Below are 20,056 nucleotides of genomic sequence, written 5' to 3' on the forward strand. Positions count from 1 at the left end.
AACCTCCTCTTAAAAAAAATTTCTTTTTCTGCTAGAAATACTGTGCATATTTTTTTCTTTCACTTCTCTTGAAGGTTAAAATAAGATATATTTCCCCGGAATCATAAATACATCTGGTGCATAGAGTAAGAGCAGCACGGTCCGGACCCCCCCTTCCTCCCCCCAGTACAGTAGGGCAGCGGGACTGAGTGAATACAGCCAGTGTTCCTGGGCTTCGACCTCCAGGGGACGCGGGGGCGCTGGGGACAGGCGGACAGACAGGGGCCAGGCCCCTCCGAGCGGGCGACACATGCTGGGACACGCGGACGTCCAAGGGTGACCCCGGCGGCGGGAAGGAGAGAGCTTTTTCCAGGGCCTTCTTTTCTAATCACCGAGCAAAATAAATATAAATACTTCGAAAATAAGACCGCTTCAAAAAGAAGGAGTAGAAAAGGTCAAGAATGGGAGGCGGAAAAAAAAAAAAAAGACGACGGGGGGCGGGTCGCCCTGGACGTGGCCGCGACCCCTCCGCCGGCAGGGCGGGGTGGAGGCGGAGATCGCGCGCGACTTATGTACACGTGGACGTCTGGAAGGCAGTTCGATCCGGCGCGCCTTTCCTGGAAATCACTGCGGTCCGTGCGCCGAGGAGTCGCGGCCGGGCAGAGGCGCGGGCGTCGGTCTGCGAGCGAGGGGGCCGCGCCGCGGGAGGGCGCCCCCCGCCCGGCGCCCGCAGACGCAAAGCGGGGTGCTCGGGGCTGGCCCGGCCGGAGGCGACGGCGTTGGCTCCAGACGGCCTCGCGTCCTCGTCCTGGGCCCCGGAGCCCGAGCCTCGCCCCGGCGGCAGCAAGAGCGCCACGGGTCCGAGGCTCACAGGAAGAAGTCGGGCGCGCCCTTGGCCCCGCCGGGGCCGGCCTGCGGCGGCGAGGACTCCCGCGGGAAGCCAGCCCCGCCCGCGCCCCCGGGGCCGCCGCGGCCCGCCAGCTTCTCGTATTTCTCCTTGTACAGGTCCCGCTCCTTGGCCAGGCGCCCCACCTCCACCTTCAGCTGCTCCACCTGGCTCTGGAGCTGACACTTCTCGCTCTCCAGAATGTGCCGCTGCTGCACCCGCTTGAAGCGGCACGACTGCGCGTAGCCGCGGTTCTTGAGCGTGCGCCGCTTCTGCTTCAGCCGGATGACCTCTTCCTTACTGAAGCCGCGGAGCTGCCGGTTCAGCTCGCGCACGGACATGGACACCAGCTGGTCGTCAGAGAAGCGCTCCTCCAGGCGCACGTGGTGGCCCGCGCCGCCGCCGCCGTGGCCGGCGCCGCCGTGGTGGTGGTGGTGGTGGTGATGGTGGTGGGCGGCGTGGTGGTGGTGGGCGGCGTGGTGCGCGCCTTGGTGGTGGCCGGCGCCCACGTCGTCCGCGCCGCCGCCGCCGCTGCCCGCGAAGCCCTGGCCTCGGAAGGCCTCGTAGGCCGCGGCGGCCGCCGGGTGGTGCACACCGTGGTGCCCAGCGTGGTGCCCGCTCCCGATGAGCGCCTCCACCGCGTCCTCGGGTGTCAGGTTGAGCGCCTCGGGGTTCAGGTGGTGCTGGTATCCGCTCATCCAGTACAGATCCTCCAGCGCCGGCTTCCCCGAGACGCCTCCGACGGCGCCGGGGCCCCCGCTCGCTGGCCCCGGGGCGCCCCCGGTCTGTGCCGCGCCGCCTCCGCCCCCCGCGCCGCCGCCGCCACCAGTGCCCGGGCTGGGTGCGCAGAAGCTGGGCGAGGAGGGCACGGAGGAGCAGGGCGTGCTGAGAGGCGTCGAGGACAGCGAGCCAGGCGGCAGGCGATGGCAGAAACGCTCGGCCTCAGGTGGCTCCTTCTTCACCTCGAACTTCATCAGGTCGAAGTCGTTGACGTACTCGATGGCCAGCGGGCTACTGGGCAGCTCGGCGGCCATCGCCAGCTCCGTGGCCATCGCCCGGGGCCCCGGCCTCACCGCCGCGCCCGGTTGCGCCCCGAAGAAGGGCGTGGGGGGGGAGCCGCGGGCCTCTCCCCCCCCTCTGATACCCACGGGCGTCGGGTCCGGGCGGGGCGGCCGCGGCAGGGGGGCTGGGGGCAGCTCCGGGACTCCGCGGGCAGGCGCGCTTGGAAAAGTTTCGCGCAGTCAAGTCAGGGGCTGTCGCTGGGGACGCCGCCGGCCGGCTCTCTCCGGCGGCCCCGGGCCGCTTCCCAGCGGGCGGAGGCCACCCGCGTTCCCCTGTCTCCGCGCCAGCGACGGGGCAGGTGGCCCAGCGGGTGGCGGCGCGGCCGCCTCCTGGGGCAGCTGGGACACCCCGCGTTCAGCCTGTGCTGGGCCTGCCCCGCCTCCACAACCTAGCGCCGCATCGCGCGCTCCCCTTTATAGAGCTAGATGCCCGGGCCCGCCTTTCAGGGAGGGACGCGCGCCCTCGGGCCAATCGGAGCCCCAGAACTGCCGCCCTCATTTGCCTATCCCCATGGCAACCCGGAGCCCAGCTGTCAATCTCCTGCGGGAAACAGCTGTGGGAAGGAGTGGTGACCGGCCTCGGGCTAGAGGAGGGGGCAGGGCCCTCTGGTGGCGGCCGCGGGAGAATGCAGCCGCGAAGGACGCGGGAGCCGCGGGGGCGCGAGTCAGAGGGGCGCCGGGCTTGGGGACCCGCAGTGACCTCTGGGGCCTCGCGTCCGCGACGGGGCGGCCGGAGAGTCTCGGGGAGCAGAGGGCGCCCCTCGGCGCCTCAGTACCCCCCGCCGTCCAGCTGGCTGTGACCCCGCAGCCCCTTCTCCGGCCCTTCCCGGTTGGCGGGGAGGCCGTGCCCAGCACGCAGGTGTGGCGACGCGGGGGGACCTTCTAGCCTCTCGGCACTGTGACTGCGGCCGGCGGACGCTGCGGAGAGCGCACCGGTTATTTTTAGCGCGCGGTTCAGGCGGGTTCAGGAATTCAGTCAACAAAGTTGCTGGCGCCTAGGCTCGGCGGGATGCACGCGTGGCAGGGCGCAGGTGGGGAGGAGGAGGGCGACGCGCAGAGGGTCTCGCGGAGGCTGTGCTCCAGGGGCCCGGGAGGGGGCAGGGGGACGCGCGGCGCTGGGGTTTGGCTCGGGAATTAGACATCTCCCACCCCAGCTGCCCACCAGCTCGGGTCTGGCGCGGGGTCCGGCGGGCTTAAGAGACCGAGGTAAGAAGGCTCCATCCTTCCGTCCCAGCGGCGGGCAGGCCCCACGGAGCAGAGGCGCGTCTGGTCGCCCAAGGCTTAGTGACAGCGAAAAGGGCGGCGGAGCTCTGGGCTCGCAGGAGTCGGGGAGAGGTCCCTGACACCGCCCCTCCGGGGGTCGATGGGGATGGGAGAGGCCTGGCCCAGAGTGACATCCCATTCTCTATCCTGCTTTTACAATGTAAAAGCTCAATGTTAAATGTAAGCATTTGTGCATAGAAAGAAAAGTCCAGGATGTGGGCAGGGAGTCACCAGGGAAAGCCTAGCCATATGCTGGGAGGCCACTTAGCTACCAGGACTTGTACCTTGTTCCTGGTTTGACTGTTTATAATTTATAATAGAAGATGTCATACAATTGGAAGTGAAACCCCACTTCCTGAGATGTCATGAGGGTGGTGCAGCCCCGCTATGCCAGGTGGGCACCTCTGTCTTTTCCCCCACATCCCCACACCCTGCAGGGAGGGCAGGGACTCCTTTGTCAGACAGGCCCAGACAAAGCAGGGGGACCCACCCCACAGGGATGGCCCAGCAAGTGGCAGAACCGAGGTCCTGTGCCAGGCAGGTGCTTGGACTCCAGGACACATAGGTTGCCAGAAGTGTTGCAGGGTTTGGGGCTCTTTTTAAAAGTCCCCAGTGTCCAGAGGGAGGCCCCCACCTCAGAGGAGTGAGGCATGTTCCTGTCTGCTGGGGAGAGGGCCTGCCTTGGGCCACTGTGCCCTCCTGGCCTCTGCTTCTTGCACTATGGCTCCAGCCAGGCCGCTGGACCAGGTGGGGGTTCAGTCCTAAGCCCAGGAGGATGCTGGAGTGGAAGAGCCCAACCCCAGGGACCGATGGAGGCCTCCTCACAGATCCATAGCCACGGTGGCACCTCCAGTCTGCCCAAGCCCCTCCCCTTGTCCTGAGAGCTGCAAACAGGCGGCTGAGGCCAGGGCGGCCTTGCAGAGTAGTCTGTGGAGAGCCATGACGGGCTCTCCCAGCTGAGGGAAGGTGTGAGTGACCTTGGCGGGAGAGATGGGACTACAAGGGGTGCTCAGTTGGGTCTGAGGAAGAGGCCGGGAGGACCCAGGTCCCCTCTCCTGTCTGTCTGCCAGGAGTGGCTGGGAGAAGCGCCACAGAAAAAGCAGACAGGTGGGCTGTGTGCCTTGGGGCCACAGTGGCATGCCAAGGGAACACTGACCTGTCTGCTCCCTAAACAGTTTGTCCTGCCCCAGAAAAGGCTTCCTTTCCTCGGGCCTGGCACCAGCACATCCTCCTAGGGCCTCTCACACCCATCAAACAACCAGCCTGGAACCCTTGGAATTCCACAGGGATCACTCGTGTGACTCGTCATGAAATGCACCCTGCAAATCTTTATTGAGCACCTACTGTGTGCCAGTCAGACTGCCTGCCCCAGGGGCACCTTTTATCAGGGAGATGGCCCAGAGGTCCCTGGTTGAAAACAAGCCCTCAAAGCGTGATGGCGTAAGGCAGCATTTCAGGATGCTCCAGGTTCTGTGGCAGATGTTTTGTCCTGGGCGCAGGGGATGGCTGGTCTCTGACGCCAACAGCTGGGAGGACTTGAAGGATAGCTGATGGCTGAAGCCATAGGCACTGTCTTCAGGCCCATGCGTGGCAGATGACAGTGGCTGCTGGCTGGAGCGGCTCTGTACAGCGTCGCCGTATGTGGCTCATGAGGGCTGGTTGGGCTTCCTCCCAGCGTGGCTGCTGGTTCCTTGCGTGAGCAAGCATCGACGAGAGCCAGGTGGCATGCCTGGCACTTCTGTGAGTCCTGAGGGGTGCTGTTGGCTGAGGTGTGGTAGTGTAGTGGTCTGCCCACCTCTGAGGAGTGGGCAGAAGCCATCTCCTGCTGGAGCCTCTTTGGAAAACAGAGTCTGTGGAGTGGAGGTTGGAGGGCAGAAAGTAAGCCATACATAATAAGTAAATTATACAGTGTATCAGTTTCCTGTTGCTATATAATGAACTACCACACCTCTGACTACTTAACACAGTTACTATCCCTCAGGTTTGGTGGTCAGGAGTCTCACAGGCCTGGTGTGGGCTCTGCTTAGGGTCTCAGGATGCTGGGGTCTCTCCTAGGGAAGGACCCTCCAGGCTTCCTTGGGTTGCTGGTAGGAATATTTCCTTGAGTCTGAGGTCCAGAGGCCCCACTAGTTGCTGGCTGGAGGCAGGGGAGCCTCTGGTTACCTCTCCCATGGCTGCCCCACCAAGGATTCGGATAGTTATAAAGTGATGTAATCATGCCAGGCTCTATGGTTGGGAGCAGGTCACAGGTCGCAGGTCCCACTGGCTGTCACGGGGAGGGCTCTACCAGGGCAGGAGCAGCAGCACTGGTGGGACACCATGGCCCTGCCCCCTCCTGCAGCATGTGAGGTGAAAAGTCAGCCGGCACCCTGGACAGAGACTCAGTGGATAGGGCGTCATCCTGGAGCACTGAGGTCACTGGTCTCTGACTTGATCTCAGGGTTGCTAGCTTGATCCTAAGGGCGCTGGCTCGACCCCGAAGTCACCAGTTCAAGCCCCAGTCAGGGCACATGTGAGAAGCAATCAGTGGGTGCACAACTAAGTGAAACAAGTTGATGCTTCTCTCTCTCTCCCCACCCCTTCTTCTCTCTTTTAAAATAATCAATGGAAACAAAATATATAAAGAGGTCAGCAGGAGCGGGAGGGGCCTGGACTGATGTGGGGAGAGATCAGGAGCTCCAGGTGGCCCCGCTGAAGTGGGGTGACCATTGTGCGGGCCCCTCCCCAAGCCGCTGCTGTGGGGACAGGGACAGATCTGTGTGCACTTGGCTCACTGACTCCACATCTGTGCTGTGTGCAGGGCATGCGACTCTTCCGATGCTTGCTGTGTAATTCTCCGTCGGAGTTCTGTGCTGCCCAAGAACCAGTGCAGGGAGTCCAGAGGGGTCACTTTTGTCTCTGGGAGGCAGCTCCTGAGCTGGAGCAAGTGGTCATCCGGCTGGTCACCTGCGTGGAAGTTATGACGTGACCCTGCAAATGTCCTTTGGCCAGCAGGGCCCAGCTAGTCTCTTCCTGGCTGCATTTCCTCCCCCAGGCATTTTTCTCCCGGGCCGGGAGCAGCAGGGCTGGCGCCCTCCCCACGGAAAAGCCCGCTACATGCCAGCCACCATTCTGGGGTTCACATTCAGCAACCGTGGTGGGGGAGAAGGGGTGGGGGCCTCCTTGGAGAGGGGCTCCACGGGCAGTGGTACCCCCTCCCCAGCCCACATCTCCCCCAAACCACACCCGGAAGTCACCTCTGTGCCCCAGGCCCGCTGGCCTCTACCCTGCCCACTGTCCCCAATTCACGCACCTCGCCTCTCCCAGACCTGAGGCCCCAGGCAGGTGCCCAAAGGCCCGCCAGCTTGGACCTCAGATGTGAACCACGGCTCTAGGTCTGCCCTAAATGAAGCCCCTCACCTCCAACCTGGAGGGTCGGTGAGGGGCTCCTGCCCCGTGCCTGCTCTCAGCTCATGGGGTCCACTCCACTGGGCACACAACTTCCGGTCTCACCCAGATGGCTTAACTTCTCTGCTCTGCAGGTGGCAGGAGAGCCAGAGTGAGGGGGCCTGGAGGGCACTCCCTGCTCCTGGGCACTGCCCTCAAGCAAGGTTCCCCGTCCTCGCGCGAGAGCTGTCCTCAAGCCATCAGCCACCTGCCATCCAGGCAGTCTGCGGGACAGCACAGCCCAGTGAGGACGGTGGGCTCCAGGGGAGGGGGTGGCCCTTCCTGGGCAGGGACCGTGCTCTTGGCAAAGGCCTGTGGCACCCCTTTTAGTCTGGGTGGGGGTGACCTTGCACCTTCATCCCTGAGGATCTTCACTGGCCTGCCTCTTAGCAAGAGGAGCCCACAGTGACCAATGGGCACCTTTAGCTCCTACCCGGGAGCGGGGATGTTGATCAGGCCAAGCCTGAAGCTGAAGGACCCGTCCCCAAGTGGGTCACCAGGAATAGGGAGGAGCAGCTGGGCCCAGGAACACTTCTGGAGTCTTCCATGCTGGCCACTGACTGTCCGACTTGCTGCTTCTGGGCCACAGGCTGCAGCATGGGCAGTGGGTCTTCCGTCCCAATCCCTTTGACCACCAGGCCTGGCCTTGCTGGGGGTGGTGGTGGTGGTGGTGGAGCAGCTCCCTAGTGAGTGTGGGGCTGGGAGGGCCGACCCTGGAGAGCAGCGACCAGCCTTGGGTGGGAGGGCAGGCGTCCAGATGCCCACAGTGAACACACCTGCCCACCTGGTGTCCTGCTGGTGCCCACCTGGAAGCCTGGGGGCACGAGTGTGTACCCTCATTGACTGAGAGTGGGAAGTGAGGGTCTGTCGAAGCCTCCACAGCTCCCATCTGGCCAAACCAGTAACTGTGTGTCTCTGTCCACCCAGGCCGGAGGTGGCACTTACCCCCAGCCCCTCCCACGGTCAAAGCTCTGCCCTTGTGGAGAGCTCAAGGAGGGCTGAGGGGGGCCCCTGGGACAGGAGGGAGGATGCTGAGGTGCCCAGAAGGCTCGACAGGCCCCTTTCTTGGCACTCAGCCCAGGGTCCATGGCTTCCACTGGGCCAAGCCACCCTGGGGCAGGCTGGGTAAGTGAACTGCCCAGAGGGGCTCCAATCAGCTACCTGACGGGGCGGGGGCCCTTTCTTCCCAGCCAGGTCTAACTGCAGAACCCACCCCCCTGCCAAATGGGCTGCAGCAGGGCCATGGTTGCTGGTCAGGCCCCAGGGACGTCGGCACAGGGTCCTGGGCAGTGTACAGCGATCAACACCAAATGACCTAACTATTGTTCTGCTTGATTGAGCACCTGATGTCACTCGACCAGCCTTGCTTCTCGTCACCTTTGGGGCTGGTGCAGAGATAGGGGCTGGTGGAGGGCAGGGCTCCTGGACTCATGTGGCCTCATGGGGTGAAGTGTCCACCCCACCTGAGCACTGACTGGGCCGATGGACGGACCTTCCTTTCCCTCCTTCCCTCCCTCTCCTTTCCTTCCTTCCTTTCCTTCTTTCCTTCCTTTTTTTAGCAGAGACAGGCAGGAACACTCAGCCATTCCTATATGTGCCTTGACTGAGGATCAAACCAACTTCTGTGCTTTTGGATGATGCTCCTACCAACGAAGTGTCCAGCCAAGGCTTTGTCGATGGATTGGTTTTTAGAGAGACAGAGAAAGGGAGGGAGAGAGGGGAGGGGGAAGGGAAGTGTTCCTGGCCGGGGATCGAACCCGCAACCTGTTGCTTCGGGACAGCACTAACCAACTACCCAGCCAGGGCCTGGCCCTGCTTTGTTGAACTCTGGGTAGGGCTGCCCTTCAACTTGGCCCAGAAGGGTGCTCGGTTAGGCAGTATGTACGGGGGCGCAGCTGACACAGGCAGGAAGGCTGCCGGCTCCTGATCAACAGGTGAAGCCACCCTCCTCTGGAGGGAATGAGGAAATGCCCTGAAAGGCCCTGTGCCAATCCAGGCCTCGCCTCCCAAACTGAGGCCACCACCTCAGCCAGGCCTTCCTGGGTCCCTCTGGAATGGAGACGCCTCCAGCGTGGGAGGGGTGTGAGCCCAGACAAGTGCTTTCCCCCTCAGGCTGCCCTGACCTGCCCCACCCCCAACCTTGGCCCAGCCACTCTCTTGAGATGCCCAGGGGACTCCGGAGGGGACACCAGCTTTGAGGATCCTGGCCCCAGCCTGTTGCATCCATTTCCCAAGGGCTCCCTCTGGGCCTCTCCCCCAAAATCATGCTGGCTTGGCCATCTCAGGGAGGCAAGAATGAGCCAACATTCCTGCCCAGAGGCAGCTGGGGCTGTACCTCTGCCTCGCCTGGCCCCGTTCCAGGTGGGAGGACAGAGTAAAGGCTACTGTGTGTGTGTGTGGGGGGGGGGCGGCTCTGTAGCTCCCAGGCCAGCCCCTCACCTTCTCCAGGGCCCCCCAGAGGACCTGTGGGCAGCGTATGTCCACCTGAGCTGGGAGGATAGCGGTAATCAGGACAGCCAAGTAGACACAGGACAGAACCTTTATTGCTGAATATAAAGTGCCCACCAGGGAGGCCTTGCGGTTGGCCATCGCGGGCCGGAGTCCTGGGGGGAGTGTGCACCGACCGTCCCTGCCCTACCCACAGTGAGGGCGGCCTGGGGGTGAGCTCTGCCCGCACCCTACAGGCCGGACGCTGGGGGCATGTCCTGGGTAGGAGGCTGACAAGCCCAGGGTGGGGCAGTGAGTGGCACAGCGGGGCCGGCTGGGCAGGGGCCCAGCCCAAGGGAGGGGGTAAGGCCCTGGGTTCACACTGGTCAGGACAGGCTGAGAGCCAGGTAGGTATAGTGATGGCTCTGTGGCCCTCAGGGGCAGCTTGGTGGCAGGTAACCCCTCCTCTGGGGTGGTGGCAGACGTGGCCTCTTTCCTGTCCGGGTACAAGGGGGTGAGGTAGGCGGGGCTGGCACCCTGGGCCCTCACAGACGGGGTTTGATGTGCAGTGGCTTCCCTGTTCGAGAAGGGCAGATATCAGGCACCAGGAGTCTCCGAGCAGGAGGAACGCCCTGACCCCACAGCTTCCTGAGGGAGAGTCTGTCGGCCCAGCCTGCACAGTGGGGGCACTAGAAGTGGGCCCAGCAGCTCTGGGGGCCTATGGGGCTGGGCACAGAAGCAGCAGCCTCTGGGCTGGGTAGCCCGGGGGTGGGTGGGTCCCAGGGGAGGTCCACAGCGTCTGCAGGCTGAGCCAGAGCCCCGGCTGCACGGCTGCACGCAGGCCCAGCACCCACTCCCGCCCGGGGCAGCACGCAGGCCCAGCACCCACTCCTGCCCGGGCAAGGCTGCCAGATGCACATGTGGGGCCACACTGCCTTTGAGGGGAAAGCCAGGGTGCGTGTGAGCAGTTGGTGGGTGGGGGCAGGAGACGGGGCTGCAGCCAGTGGTCAGGAGCAGGGGGCCAGGGGACGGAGAGTCCTGTCCAAGGGAGCTCCTGCCCTGTGTGCTCCACACTGACAGGGCACCAATGCCTCCCCTTCCCAGGAAGCCATCGCACAGGCCACATTCCCGTGGACCACAGACGCCCTGTGCAGCTGCCCAGAGGCAGAGCACTGTCCATGTGCCCCCAGGCAGGTCCAACTCTCCTCCTGGGTACCCCTTCCAAGGCTGAGGACCCCAGCCACGGGCTCAGCTGAGTTCAAGCCCAGAAGTCAGGCCCAGCCAGGTGGGGCCCCAGGCCAGTGGTCTGCACTGGCCTTGGCCGCTCTTGGGTGGCAGCTCAGGCAGGTGTAGCCTGGCCTCCTGCGCTGGGGCTCTCTAGTCCTGGCCAGGCAGTGCGAGGTCTGAGCAGGAAAGGAAGGCTAGTGGGGGCCCCAGTGCCTGCAATCTCCCGGGGCCTCACTCACCCCACCCGCCACCCCTGATTCTGGGGTTGGCTGCCAGGTTCCTGATCTTGCAAAAAAAAAGAGGTGGCTGCCTGACCAGGCAGTGGTACAGTGGATAGAGCGTCAGACTGGGATGCAGAGGACCCAAGTTCGAGACCCTAAGGTCACCAGCTTGAGCGCGGGCTCATCTGGTTTGAGCCAAGCTTAGACCCAAGGTTGCTGGCTCGAGCAAGGGGTTACTTGGTCTGCTGTAACCCGCGGTCAAGGCACATATGAGAAAGCAATCAATGAACAACTAAGGTGTCACAATGAAAAACTGATGATTGATGCTTCTCATCTCTCTCCATTCCTGTCTGTCTGTCCCTATTTATCCCTCTCTCTGACTCTCTGTCTCTGAAAAAAAAAAAGAGGTGGCTGCCCCAGGTGCCCCTTCTGCATCTTCCCCACCCCAGCAAACCATGCCCAGAGGAGGAGCTGGTGCCCTGGTCCTGGGGGGCAGGTGGAGGCCCCTGAGTGGGGGCTGCGAGGAGGCAGTGTGGGCCGGGCCCCTCCGCGGCCAGCGCCCGAGCGTGCTCAGCGGAGCTGTTCAAGGAGGCTGTGGCAAGCATCTTCCATTAACGTTACGACCGTGAAATATGACAATAAAATGATAGCCGTATGGTCGCAAATTTGCAGCCCGCCGAGCTGCGTGGGGTTTATCGTCACTCAAACGCACGGAGAGCTGTAAAATGTTTACAGAAAGGGTCGTTTGCAGCCATAAAATCCTCTTTTCTCTCCTAAACAAGGCTGAGTGAAGCCATTTACCAAGCCCCAAATGCTCACCGGGGAGAGGGAGCATCTGTTCTCTCCAGGAGTGTGTGCCGATCTTCCAGAACAAATTAACAGAAATGGGTGCTTTCTAATTAAATCAGTCCTCGGCTGGGGCAGCCTGTGTGCACGGCTGCTGCACGTGCACTCCGCGCCCCACCCCGTGCCGGCTCTCAGAACCCTCCGGCCCGCCTGGAGGGCCTGGCTGGGAGGGTCTGGGGTGGGCATCGGCGGGCCCTGGCGGTGCTGAGCTGGGCTCTGGGGGCCACCTGCCTACCTGACTCCTTGGTGGGGGTGTTCCTGGGGGTCTGGGTCCTGGGCAGGCCTCCTGGGCTCGGTGTGCACTGCAGGGAGATGAAGGCAGGCAGCTTGGAGAGGCTTCCGGAGCCCACCACCACCGAGGCTTCCTCCTGTGGAGAGAGCTCCTCCTGGCCTAAGGATGGAGGGCGGGGCGAGGGGGGACAGGACGGGGAGGACGGGGAGGAGGGGGAGTGGGAGGAGGGCGAGGGGGCTTGCGATGACAAGGGACAGGCTGAAGCTGCAGCCGACACCCCTGGCGGGGAGAGAGGAGAGGAGGGAGAAGAGTCCAGGCCAGCAGCCACAGAGGTCGGCAAGCTGGGCGCCTGTCTGGTGGGGCGCTGGGCAGCCGAGGGTTTCCTGCGGGGAAGGAAGGGGAGCACAGATGTGAGGTGGGCAGCTGCTGGGCAGGGCAGGGGTCAGAGGCACTGGCCAACCCCCTGCCAGGTGCCTGCCCCAGCAGCAGGCTCTCGGCCCTCCTCGCCCACACCTGCCCGCCCCCGTGGCCACCACACATCACCATCCAGGTTCAAGGCCAGCCCCGGGCGCAAGAACAGGCTGGTGACGTCATGAGGCTGCTGAGCCCTGGCACTGACCCTGTCCTGGCCTTCCAGAGCCCGCCCCCTTGTCCACACAGGCTCCCGCACTCACAGGGCACCTCTGTGTGGGCTCCCCCCAGGACAGGGCCCTGCCCTCCCCTGGAGTGGGAGTAGGAGGCTGAGAAGCCCCCAGCTTCCTCCACAGGGCAGGGGCTGAGCAGCCCCACACAGGGCTGCGGGGCCAGGGATGCCCTGGGCTCTGTCCAGCCTGGGCCTGGGGCCGGACACCTCTGGAACCACTGGATTCTCAACTCAGGACCAAGGTTTCTTCTGGGGTCTGAAGCTAAAAGAGCTGGGTGGGGTGTAGAGGCTCCCCGAGGACCCTGAATAGCCCTGGAGTGGGAGGGCTGCTTCCTGACCACCCCGAGCTCCCACGCAGCACCCACGCCCCCTCACCTGGGCCCATGGCCGGTGGCGGCCCTGCTCCTGGGAGGCACGCTGCCTGGCTCCGGGGCTGGGGGCGCAGCTGCCCGGCGGCCGGGGCGCTTCTGGCTGCGGTGGAGCAGCTGGCACTGGGTGCCACGGGGGCAGGAGCCCCTGCGGGAGAAGTCCGGGCACAGCAGCGTGTGCTTCTTCTTGCACTGGGGGAAGATGGGCACAGCTGGGCGAGGCCCTGCAGCTCAGGGTAGAGGTCTCCCGGGGGCTCCTGGGGGCTCCTGGGAGCTGGCTGGGGCCCCAGGCCGGGGCAGGCCCGCCATCTAGAACATGTGCCCTGAGCCACCCGGGCAGTGAGGACACCAGCCAGCTGGGACTGAGGGCAGGCTGGGTGGGGGTTCCCAGAGTGTTGCCCCCTTCTCCTGACACAGCTCACCCATCCTGAAGGAAAGCAGGGTGGGGGTGGGAGACGGGATGGGTACACGTGGGGGGCTTGGTGCTGGGGGACCTCACTGGGGTGTGGCAGGTCGGCCCAGGCCACCACACACCCGATCCACCACACCTGTCACAGTGGCTAATTATACCCTTGGGGGCAGGTGCTGGGGACGTGCAGCACAGGGCCTGCCTCTCCTGGCCTGCCTGCCCTGGTGGGAGCTGCAGGCCCTGCTGGGTGCCCCGCCCAGCGCAGGGGTGTCCTGTTCTCCCCCACTCCCTGCAGCTAGCGTGGTGGGCAGGACCAGGAGGAGAGGGCCAAAGTGTTGCCAGCCTGGGCACCCTGACTGCCCCTCAGCTGGACCAGGCGACAGGCAGCCAAGGCCAAGCTGGAGAGATGGACCTGGATGCACACCACTGAGCCCCCGCTGAGCCCACCCGGCCGGTGCCAGAGCAGCTGCAGCGCTCAGAGGTGCCAGCCCAGCACCAGGCCTGCGCAGCTGCGGCTGGGACACCCGGCCTCAGGCCCGGAACCGCCCTCCTGGCCTTGGTCCTCAGAGCACTGATGGCCAGGGCCTGGCGGAGGGCCTCATGGAGCACACGCCCATCCTCTGAGCAGGATCTGCGCACTGGCTCCGTTCTCGTCCCCACGCCTGGCCCCTGGCTGCAACCAACGGACTAGAGCCTGTCACGCTGGTGCCTGAAAGCAGGCTGGAGCTGGCAGGGCCCTGGAGTGCTGCAGCCCATGCCAGCTCATCCCTGCGGGAGCCCAACCCACCGCCGCCCAGCAGAAGGCAGGCTCAGGCTGAGGCTCCCTCCCTCTCCTCCCATCCAGAGCCGGAGCCCCTCGGCTCTGGGCCCGGCAGCCCCACGGTGGCACCAGGGCGAGGTGGCTGTGGTACCTGCAACAAGAGGTGCGATACTCTGGGGAAGGAGGGCGGTTTGGGCAGGTGGAGGAGACAGAAGGACCTACTGCTCGAACACCCTCCGGCAGCTGGCCCGACTGCCTTAAATAAAATTCATGTCATTGGGCTTTCCTTTTCCTGCTAGAGAAACCACACATGGCTCCCATTTGGCTGACCTTCCTGCTAGACTGTGCCAGTCTGAAGTAACCCTCTGCCCGGGAGCAACAGAAAACGCAGGCGTAAATGTGAAGAACTTTCTCACATCATCCCAGTGCTATTAGGAAAGCAAAGCAGAACGGTGGCAGACATCCACTCAGGACACACAGACACAGAGTCCCAAACGTCAAAGGCCTGAGACCAGGAGCGCTGATGAAAGGGCAAAGCCAAACAGAAACCCCACAGGTCTGAGGTCACGGTCAGTGGTCAATAACTCATGAGAATTTGGTAACACTGGAAGTGGCCGGGGACGGAACACGTCGGGACCTGTGAGATGGAGCTCCAGCAGTGCTCGTGTCAGTGAAGGCCCCCCCAGAGTCGGGGAGAGGCAGCACGCGGCCCAGAGGGTGCAGAGGAAGTCAGGACGGGAGCGCATCAGAGAGGACAGTCACAGAACCAGGAGAGCAAGGCGGGTTCCTCGGAGGCACCGAGGCTGAGAAGCCAATGGGAAAGGAAGACGCAGTGGCGTGAGGCGTGGGGGGCGCGCAGAAAGACCCAGGGTGCTGAGAGCCGCTGCATGCAAACACAGGTGAAATAGCAAATTCCAGAAAAACATGAGAAGAAGCAAGCCTGAACGAGTGTTCCGAGGATCAGAAACAGACTTGATCAGTTAAAAATCAAGGCTGCTGCGGCCCAGGGTTCTTCTACCGATGGTCGGGCCAAGTACTTGAATCTCACCTGCCCGGCACCGCCCACAGGCCAGCAGAGCGAAACACACGGCCCAGCTCAGCGTGTGAGGCCAGAGGAATGGGGAAGCTGAAACCTGACCAGAACCAGGTGACAGCAGCGTGCTCCGGCCAACTGCACTGCTGCGTGGGACTCGAGTCCACAGGAGCCACGCACGGGCCGCGCTCAGCGTGCGTGCAGCTGCGCGGGCCACGGCCTGCCTCACTCGTGGAACCACTTGTTCCAAAACCGGTAGCCAGATGCACTGTGATCTCCCAGAACATGAGATGCAGATGAGTGGGAAACCAGGTAAAACCCAAACAGAGCCGGACACGGGCCGGCAGAGACGGACCGCTGCTCCTGCCTGGGCTATGGCAGACAGACGACGCCAGAGCAGCAGAGACTGGGTGAGGGTGCACCGGGCCTCTGCACCGTCTCTGCAGATGTTCTGCAAATCTACAATTATTACCAAACAAGAAGCTTACTGAGCACGAGAACTGACGAGCACTCCCTGTGCCAGCCCACGAGAGGGCACGCCCACACAGGAGGCTGGGGCACTGGGGCCCAGGCCCAGGCACTGGGCCGGTCAGGGCACCGGAGGAGTGGCAGGAGCCGACCGCAGGGTGGGGTCCTAAGGGCCTGAAAAGGACAGTTCGAGGGCCAGGTGCTGGCAAGACAGCCCAGGGAAACAGCGAGGAAATGCTAACTAAATGTTGGAAAAGGTTAACATGCAAAAGAGAATGTTATACACACAGCCATACACCCAGGCACTGAAACCCAAATAAAAGAGGCCGAGTCCAGGAAACACAAGCCAACACTGACATAATGAAGAAGAGGAGAGCCTGTGTCTCCGGGAAGACGGAGGAGACACACTCCTCCCTGTTCCTCCACTGAGCACTGCAGACGTGACACCTGGGAAGGGACTCTGAAAGGCGGAGAGAAGGCAGACTGCCGGGAACCTGGGGACCGAGGAGGGACGCAGCAGTGGGTCCCGGGACTTCCTTCTGCCTCATAACGACTAGAAACTGAAGAAGCTGCAACCTGGACTATCCACAGCTGCAGACAAAGGTCTGCCAAGACCAGACGTGGCCAGCCCCAGCCAGCCCCCTCAGACACTGGGGGCAAAGGTAAGAGGGAGCCTTGGCTTCTGGTGTCCCCTACCCCCACCACTTGGGGGCAGGGTGGCTTCAGGGCAGGCTCAGTGGGAAGTAAGTACTGTTGTCCTACACAGGAGTGACGGGGACACCCTTCCTCCCGCGTCAGTGGAGGTCCAGTGGGGGCTCACCTGCCACCTCCACGCCCCTCACCTGCCTGCTGGAGTAGAGTCAGAGGAAACCGGCTGAAACAGAGTTTAAATGAGATCCAGAATCACATAACATACAAGTCAAAAAAATGGCCAGGGTTCGATAGAAAATAACTCATCATAACAAGAACAAGGAAGACCTTACAATGGACAGTCAATGCCCATGTCAGACACAGAGGTGCTGGAGTTATCTGATAAAGACGTTAAGTTCTTTAAAAAGTTATTTGAGAGAAGTGGTAGAGCGTCGGCCTGGCGTGCGAAAGTCCAGGGTTCAATTCCCGGCCAGGGCACATAGCAGAAGCACCCATCTGCTTCTCCACTCCTCCCCCTCTCCTTCCTCTCTGTCTCTCTCTTCCCCTCCAGCACCCAAGGCTCCATTGGAGCAAAGTTTGCCTGGGCGCTGGGGATGGCTCCATGGCCTCTGCCTCAGGCGCTAGAATGGCTCTGGTTGCGACAGAGCGACGCCCCAGATGGGCAGAGCATCGCCCCCTGGTGGGCATGCCGGGTGGATCCCGGTCGGGCGCATGCGGGAGTCTGTCTGACTGCCTCCCCGTTTCCAGCTTCAGAAAAATACAAAAAAAAAAAAAAAAAAAAAAAAAAGGCCCTGACCGGTTGGCTCAGTGGTAGAGCGTCAGCCTGGCGTGCAGAAGTCCCGGGTTCGATTCCCGGCCAGGGCACACAGGAGAAGTGCCCATCTGCTTCTCCACCCCTCCCCCTCTCCTTCCTCTCTGTCTCTCTCTTCCCCTCCCGCAGCCGAGACTCCACTGGAGCAAAGATGGCCCGGGCGCTGGGGATGGCTCCTTGGCCTCTGCCCCAGGCACTAGAGTGGCTCTGGTCGCAATACAGCGATGCCCCGGAGGGGCAGAGTATCCCCCCTGGTGGGCAGAGCGTTGCCCCATGGTGGGCATGCTGGGTGGATCCCGGTCGGGCGCATGCAGGAGTCTGTCTGACGGTCTCTCCCCGTTTCCAGCTTCAGAAAAAATACAAAAAAAAAAAAAAAAGTTATTTCAGAGAGAGAGAGAGATTGCTGTTTTACTTATTCATGCCTGTTTATGCACTCACTGGTTGATTCTTATGTGACCTGACTGGGGATCAGTCCCACAACTCTGGCACATAAGGGCAACGCACTGACCAGCTGAGCTACCCAGCCAGTGCCCTGACAAACACTTCACAGCAGCATTATATATATGTTTCAATGAGCCATTACAAGCAGCTTTGACACAATGAAAACACAGAAAGTCTCAACAAGAAAAAGAAGATCTAATGAAAATTTCAGAACTGAAAAATACAGTAACTGAAAGAGAAAACTCACTGTATGGGCACAACAGCAGAATGGAGAGCACAGGAGAAAGAGCTGGTGAACTGGAAGACAGGATAACCAATCCGAACAACAGAAAGAAAACAGACTTTAAAAAATAAATGGTGCCGGCCCTGGCTGGTTGGCTCAGCAGTAGATGTTGGCCTGGCGTGTAGAAGTCCCAGGTTCGATTGCCGGCCAGGGCACACAGGAGAAGCACACATCTGCTTCTCCACCGCACCCCCTCTCCTTCCTCTCTGTCTCTCTCTTCCCCTCCCGCAGCTGAGGCTCCACTGGAACAAAGATGGCCCGGGCGCTGGTGATGGCTCCATGGCCTCTGCCTCAGGCGCTAGAATGGCTCTGGTTGCGACAGAGCGACGCCCCAGATGGGCAGAGCATCGCCCCCTGGTGGGCATGCTGGGGGGATCCCAGTCAGGAACATGTGGGAGTCTGTCTCTCTGCCTCCCTGCTTCTCACTTCAGAAAAATAAAAAATAAATTTTTTTTTAAATGAATGGTGCCTCCAGAAACAATGATAAAAGCAGAAATCAATAAAATTGAAAAGAGAAAAACAATTAGAAAAATATCAATGAAACAAAGAGCTGGCTCTTTGAAAAGTTTAATAATACAGATGGGGCAAAACTAGGTTTACAGTTGCAAGTACACAAAACACAAGTTTATTCTTATTGTTATTAATTATTGTATTATTTTCCATATGAACACTCTGTATTGACAAACCTCTAGCAAAGCAGACAAAGAAAAAAGAGAAAAGTCTTCAATTTCCAATACAAGCATGAAACAGGGGCCACTGCAGACATGCAGACATTGGATAATTAGGGAACACTTCAGCAGTTCACACATATACATTTAACAACTTAGATGAAATGGGCCAATTCCTCAAATACACAATCTACAAAAACTGACTCAAAGAAGAAAGAGAAAATTTGACCAGACCTAGATATAATAAGGAGACTGAATCAATAATCAAAAACCTCTGAAAAAAGAAAGGCCTGCCACCAGATGCTTTGCTGGTAAATTTCACTAAACACGTAAAGAATTAAACACCCATCTTCTCAAATTCTTCCAAAACACTGAAGAGGAAGAAATACTTCCTAACTCAGAATAACCAAAACTGTCTGTGAAGTTGACTTACCCTGACACAAAACCAGACAAAGACACTGTAAGAGCCTGACCAGTGGAGGCGCAGTGAATAAAGCGTTGACCTGGAATGCTGAGGTCTCCAGTTCAAAACCCGGGCTTGCCTGGTCAAGGCACCTACAACAAGCAATCAATGAACAACTAAAGTGAAGCAATCATGAGTTGATACTTCTTGCTCTGCCCCTCCCTGTACAAAATCAATAATAAAATATTTTTTTTTGAGAGAGAGACAAACAGGGACAGACAGGAAGGGAGAGAGATGAGAAGCATCAACTCATAGTTGTGGTGCCTTAATTGTTCATTGATTGCTTTCTCATATGCGCCCTGACCAGGGGGCTCCAGCTGAGCCAGTGAACCCTTGCTCAAGACAGAGTCCTTGGGCTCAATCCTGCATCCTTGGGCTTCAAGCCAGCAACCTCTGGGCTCAAGCTGGTGACCTTGGGGTTTCAAACCTGAGTCCTCAGTGTCCCAGGCTGATGCTCTATCCACTGTGCCACTGCCTGGTCAGGCAATAAATAAAATCTTTAAAAAAAAAAAAGACACTATAAAAAGTATAGTCTGACATTCCTTATGAATTTATTGATATAAAAATCCTCAACAAAATACTAGAAAACTAAATTTAGCAGCATATTAAAAGAATCATAAATCATGATCAAGTCAGAATCAAAATGATCAGAATGCAAGGATGGTTCAACATCTGAAAATCAATGTGATTGTGAGTCAATGGGGTCAATGAAATTGATTGACCACCTTAATAAAGTGAAGGGGAACAAACCCCACATAATCATCTCAATTGAGGCAAAACAATTTGATGGGATTCAACACCTTTTTGTGATAAAAACACCAAACACCCTAGACAGCTGCGGAGGGAGAGCACCTCAGCGTGGCCAAGACCCTCCACAGCAAGCTGCCTGCTCAGCGGCGGAAGACCGGAGGCTGTTCCTCTGAGATCAAGGACCAGACAAGTGTGTCCCCTTTGCTCCTTTCGTTCAACATAGTATCGCACGCTCTCGCAGAGTAACTAGGCAAATGTAAATAAATAAAAATCAGCCTGACCTGTGGTGGTGCAGTGGATAGAGCGTTGACCTGGAATGCTGAGGTCGCCAGTTCAAAACCCCAGGCTTGCCTGGTCAAAGCACCTACAAGAAGCGACTCTGAGTTGATGCTTCCTGCTCTCCACCCCATTCTCTCCCCTTGCTCTAAAATCAATAAATCTAGAAAAATAAAAATAACAGGCATCCAAATAAAAAGGGGAAAAAATTATGTCAGTAGATGAAGAATCCGCAAAAAAAAATTGTTAGAGTGAATAAATTCAGCAAAATTCCAGGATACAAAATTAACATACAACACAATTCCATTATCATATGCTTGCAATGAATAACCTAAAAAGGAAATTTTAAAACTTTCATTTATAATATTTAGGAATAAATTTAAGCAAGGAAGGAGGCAAAAGACTTGTACACTGAAAACCACAAAAACATTGCTGAGAGAAGTTAGAGAAGACAGAAATATCTC

General features: G+C 59.9%; 2 protein-coding genes across 2 annotated transcripts in view; both read right to left on the reverse strand.

Moving 5' to 3' along the window:
• Positions 1 to 709: 709 nt before the first annotated feature.
• MAFA (MAF bZIP transcription factor A) lies at positions 710 to 2,033 on the reverse strand. The gene has a single exon (XM_066379674.1). The coding sequence runs from the start codon at positions 1,915 to 1,917 to the stop codon at positions 847 to 849; it is 1,071 nt and encodes a 356-aa protein (XP_066235771.1). The 5' UTR covers positions 1,918 to 2,033; the 3' UTR covers positions 710 to 846.
• Positions 2,034 to 9,136: 7,103 nt separating this feature from the next.
• ZC3H3 (zinc finger CCCH-type containing 3) overlaps positions 9,137 to 20,056 on the reverse strand; it is an 81,853-nt gene continuing 70,933 nt past the window's right edge. The window contains exons 10-12 of the mRNA XM_066379621.1: positions 12,587 to 12,771; positions 11,572 to 11,951; positions 9,137 to 9,619 (exon numbers count right to left, since the gene is read on the reverse strand). Of these exons, the coding sequence (XP_066235718.1) occupies positions 9,588 to 9,619; positions 11,572 to 11,951; positions 12,587 to 12,771 (597 nt within the window). The 3' untranslated portion in view covers positions 9,137 to 9,587. The remainder of the gene's footprint in view (positions 9,620 to 11,571; positions 11,952 to 12,586; positions 12,772 to 20,056) is intronic.

Source organism: Saccopteryx leptura, chromosome 3 (assembly GCF_036850995.1).
Source record: "Saccopteryx leptura isolate mSacLep1 chromosome 3, mSacLep1_pri_phased_curated, whole genome shotgun sequence".
In the NCBI taxonomy this organism is placed as follows: Eukaryota; Metazoa; Chordata; class Mammalia; order Chiroptera; family Emballonuridae; genus Saccopteryx; species Saccopteryx leptura.

Bases quoted from the DNA above. Each gene is read 5' to 3' on its own strand.
- MAFA (XM_066379674.1), bottom strand. From the start codon at position 1,917: ATGGCCACGGAGCTGGCGATGGCCGCCGAGCTGCCCAGTAGCCCGCTG.